The sequence below is a fragment of the Siphateles boraxobius genome, unplaced genomic scaffold, assembly GCF_051911475.1.
Source record: "Siphateles boraxobius isolate OS27281-9 unplaced genomic scaffold, OSU_SipBor_1 27, whole genome shotgun sequence".
Taxonomy (NCBI): domain Eukaryota; kingdom Metazoa; phylum Chordata; class Actinopteri; order Cypriniformes; family Leuciscidae; genus Siphateles; species Siphateles boraxobius.
This window is the reverse complement of record NW_027508887.1, coordinates 47501-52143: the sequence shown is the minus strand read 5'-3', so window position 1 is coordinate 52143 and position 4643 is coordinate 47501. Positions and strand designations below refer to the sequence as shown.

General features: G+C 42.7%; 1 protein-coding gene across 1 annotated transcript in view; it reads right to left on the bottom strand.

Annotated features, from left to right (window-relative positions):
• Positions 1 to 4285: 4285 nt before the first annotated feature.
• The window catches only part of erp27 (endoplasmic reticulum protein 27), a 5753-nt gene continuing 5395 nt past the window's right edge, over positions 4286 to 4643 (bottom strand). The window contains exons 6-7 of the mRNA XM_077245615.1: positions 4450 to 4643; positions 4286 to 4370 (exon numbers count right to left, since the gene is read on the bottom strand). The exon at positions 4450 to 4643 is cut by the window's right edge and continues 4 nt beyond it. Of these exons, the coding sequence (XP_077101730.1) occupies positions 4326 to 4370; positions 4450 to 4643 (239 nt within the window). The 3' untranslated portion in view covers positions 4286 to 4325. The remainder of the gene's footprint in view (positions 4371 to 4449) is intronic.

Sequence of the window (4643 nt, the reverse complement as noted above, 5' to 3'; positions counted from 1 at the left end):
CAAGTGACTACAGGCCTACAATAGGCCTACTGACTAGAGGCCCACAGACACACACACACACACACACGCTCACTGGCCCCGGCCTTCAGGTCCACTACAGCATCTTCAACCAGTCTGATCGTCAGTACACACACACACACACACGCGCGCACACACACACTCACCGGCCCTGGCCTTCAGGTCCACTACAGCATCTTCAACTAGTCCGATCGTCAGTACACACACACACACACACACACACTCACACCGGCCCGGGCCTTCAGGTCCACTACAGCATCTTCAACTAGTCCGATCGTCAGTACACACACACACACACACACACACAAACAAACAGACTCAAACACAGTCACACACACAGACAGACACACTTACACACACAAACAGACTCAAGCACACGAAAGCCCCTTTCACACAGAGATTCCGGAAAATACACGGATAAAGTGACCCTGGATTTGACCCGGGTTCGTTTGATTTTGGTTCATTCACACTGCCAGTGATTTTCCGGAATCAGAGAGTGCGTTCACACACAACCCGTAAAAATCCCGAAAAGACACGTGACATCGATGTGACATGTAATGTCTCAGCAGCGTCTATAGTTTGCTTTCTCTCTGGTGAAACAACGCTGGGCATTTTTCTCTCTGATTGGATTATAAACTAGCGCATTACGTAGCGTTTCACTACCCTGCTTTCACTTCACTTCAGCGTCATCATCACGACATGGCATTGGTTACGGCTTTTGTTCACACAGCGCGCGTTACGGGACTGAACACGGCAATGTTACTAGATCCCCAACCCGGGATCAATCCCTGGTCGTGTTTGTGTTCACACAGAAGGTGTTCTGGCAATTTCCCGGGATCTACGCGCTGTGTGAAAGGGGCTAAACACACTCACACACACAAACAGACTCAAATACACACTCTCTCACACACACACACACACACACACACACACACACACACACACACACACACACACACACACACACACACACACACACACACTTTTTTTAAGTGGAAAGTAACAAGCTTTCATAGAACTTAACTTGTTTTTGACACAAAATTCGCACTTTTTAATGAAGCTGTCTATAATTACTACATACAGTATAAAGCCTAACTGTATCTGTAACTCTGTGTGTGTGTGTGTGTGTGTGTGTGTGTGTGTGTGTGTGTGTGTGTGTGTGTGTGTGTGTGTGTGTGTGTGTGTGTGTGTGTGTGTGTGTGTGTGTGTTCAGGTGTACCATGTTCTGATATGACGTATGAATGTGGAGATGGAACGTGTCTGAAGAAGCCAAACCCAGAATGCGACTTCATCACCGACTGTCCTGATGAATCTGACGAGAAATACTGTGGTAAGAACGTCTCACTGCATGTGTGTGTGTGCGTGTGTGTGTGTGTGTGTGAGTATGCGTGTGCATGTGTGAATGTGTGTGAGTAAGTGAGTGAGTGTGTGTGTGTGTGTGTGTATGTGTGTGTGTTTGTGTCAGGGCTGCACGATATTGAAGAAAAATGTGATATGCGATAACTCATTAAATAATGCGATATTCAATACGATAATGCTCAAAGTGTGTAAAATAAACTTAAATTATCTTTAAAATATATTTAAAATGATATAACCCACATACGTGTTTCACATTCTTTTGGTGACAAGAAAACATCCCTACAGCTTCTGAAAGATCATCAGTGTTTTACTGTACAGTGTTTACTGTGTGTGTGTGTGTGTTGTGAAGTGTGTATCGCTCAGTTCCAGTGCTCAGAGGACAGTCAGTGTGTCGACTACTATACAGTGTGTGAACAACACTGAGACTGCATTGATGGCAGTGATGAGGACAACTGCACACATGGTATCAATCACACACACACACACACACACACACACACACACACACACACACACACACACACACACACACACACACACACAGAGACACACTTACACACACACACACACACACACACAGACACACTTACACACACACACACACACACAGTCTTTTTAAAACTTTTTTTAAGTGGAAAGTAACAAGCTTTCATAGAAACTTGTTTTTTACAAAATTCGCACTTTTTAAAGGGATTGTTCACCTATAAATGTAAATTCTGTCAGTATTTTCTCTCCCTCATGTTGTTCAACCCCGTAAGACCTTCGTTCATCTTCAGAACACAAATTAAGATATTTGTGATGAAATCTGAGAGCTGGATCACTCTTCCATAGGCTTCTAAGGGATTGAAACTTGTTCCCTGAAAAGTTATTAAAGACATCGTTAAAATAGTGCAAGTGACTACAGTGGCTCAATCTTAAGTTTATCAAGCGACGAGAATACTTTTTGTGCGCAAAAACAAACAAAAATAACAACTTTATTTCAACTATTCATTTCCTTCTTTGTGGGCCTCGAGTCAGTTAGCGTAGTGTGATAGCGTAGTGTGATAGCGTAGTGAGTTAGCGTAGTGAGTTAGCGTAGTGAATTAGCGTAGTGTGATAGCGTAGTGTGATAGCGTAGTGTGATAGCGTAGTGAGTTAGCGTAGTGAGTTAGCGTAGTGTGATAGCGTAGTGTGATAGCGTAGTGTGATAGCGTAGTGAGTTAGCGTAGTGTGATAGCGTAGTGTGATAGCGTAGTGAGTTAGCGTAGTGAGTTAGCGTAGTGAATTAGCGTAGTGTGATAGCGTAGTGTGATAGCGTAGTGAGATAGCGTAGTGTGATAGCGTAGTGTGATAGCGTAGTGTGATAGCGTGGTGAGTTAGCGTAGTGTGATAGCGTAGTGTAATAGCGTAGTGTGATAGCGTAGTGAGTTAGCGTGGTGAGTTAGCGTAGTGAGTTAGCGTAGTGAATTAGCGTAGTGTGATAGCGTAGTGTAATAGCGTAGTGTGATAGCGTAGTGAGTTAGCGTAGTGAATTAGCGTAGTGTGATAGCGTAGTGTGATAGCGTAGTGTGATAGCGTAGTGAGTTAGCGTAGTGTGATAGCGTAGTGTGATAGCATAGTGAGTTAGCGTAGTGAGTTAGCGTAGTGAATTAGCGTAGTGTGATAGCGTAGTGTGATAGCGTAGTGAGATAGCGTAGTGTGATAGCGTAGTGTGATAGCGTAGTGTGATAGCGTGGTGAGTTAGCGTAGTGAGTTAGCGTAGTGAATTAGCGTAGTGTGATAGCGTAGTGTGATAGCGTAGTGTGATAGCGCAGTGAGTTAGCGTAGTGTGATAGCGTAGTGTGATAGCGTAGTGTGATAGCGTAGTGAGTTAGCGTAGTGTGATAGCGTAGTGAGTTAGCGTAGTGTGATAGCGTAGTGTGATAGCGTAGTGTGATAGCGTAGTGAGTTAGCGTAGTGTGATAGCGTAGTGTGATAGCGTAGTGTGATAGCGTAGTGTGATAGCGTAGTGAGTTAGCGTAGTGTGATAGCGTAGTGAGTTAGCGTAGTGTGATAGCCTAGTGAGTTAGCGTAGTGTGATAGCGTAGTGTGATAGCGTAGTGTGATAGCATAGTGAGTTAGCGTAGTGTGATAGCGTAGAGCTACGTCACACGTAGGCTCACTATTGGCCGACGCTGGTCATGTGTGTGATGCGTGTGACGTACAACAACAGAAGCTTACGCTGTTATACTAGTGAACTCACTCGAGGCCCACAGAGAAGGACATTAATAGTTGAAATAAAGTCGATCAAAGGTAATTTCAAACCCTGTGTATATATATATATATATATATATATATAAGATAAAAAGAAAACATTATATAAGTATATATATATAAAAAGGAGAAAAAAAACAAACCAGTTTAACTACATCACAGCTTTTTTGATCGGTGAGTGAAAAAGTTAGTTTCAAACCCTGCCCCCAACACTGGTGCTCATTCTGTCCAGGTGAATGCATCCGCTGTGTGTCTGTGTATGTTGTAAATTTTAAAAGTAATGTGTTGCTTTACTAGTTACTTGAAAAAGTAATCTGATTACATAACCCAAGTTACTTGTAATGAGTTTCTGGTGCTCATTCTGTCCGGGTGATGCATTGGCTGTGTGTCTGCAGGTTCTTCTCGCCGTCTGTGTGGATCATCTATCTGACTGACACTATTAACATTCAGAAATAACGTTTTCGTAACATAATGGAACATTAAAAAACATTTTTAGAACATATTTTTGTTAATTAAGTACGCACTGAGCTCCATTATAAATGTGCATAGATCAGAAATTAAAAAAAGACTAAATGTCAAACAAATGGCTATTAATAGTGGAGTCCTGTTGTTTATCACAGTTTGATGATCACTGATAAAAAGGTCCTATAATGAACTCCAAACAGGATCCACTGTATTTCATTTAATATTTTTATTGAAAGAAATGAAGGATCCTATTATAGTTCAGTCTTGTCTTCAGGTGTTTCAGCCTCTTTCTGCTTCTGTTAGAAAGAAGACACTCAGTGTGTGTTCATACAGTGTTGATAACATCTTGTGAAATACTTCAGTTTATGGCCTCACCTGCAGTTCTCCAGCCAGGAAAGAGTCACAGAAGGTCTGCACGCGCTCAGTAGTGATTTCATCAGACGGCATGAGCCATTTCTTGTCCAAGGTGCCATCATAAATGCCGATCCGTGGCAGGTCATGTGACTTCAGGCCGAAGTATTCCAGCACGCGGGCGTTTGATTTCTCGCTGCCGTTGACCAGCACAAACA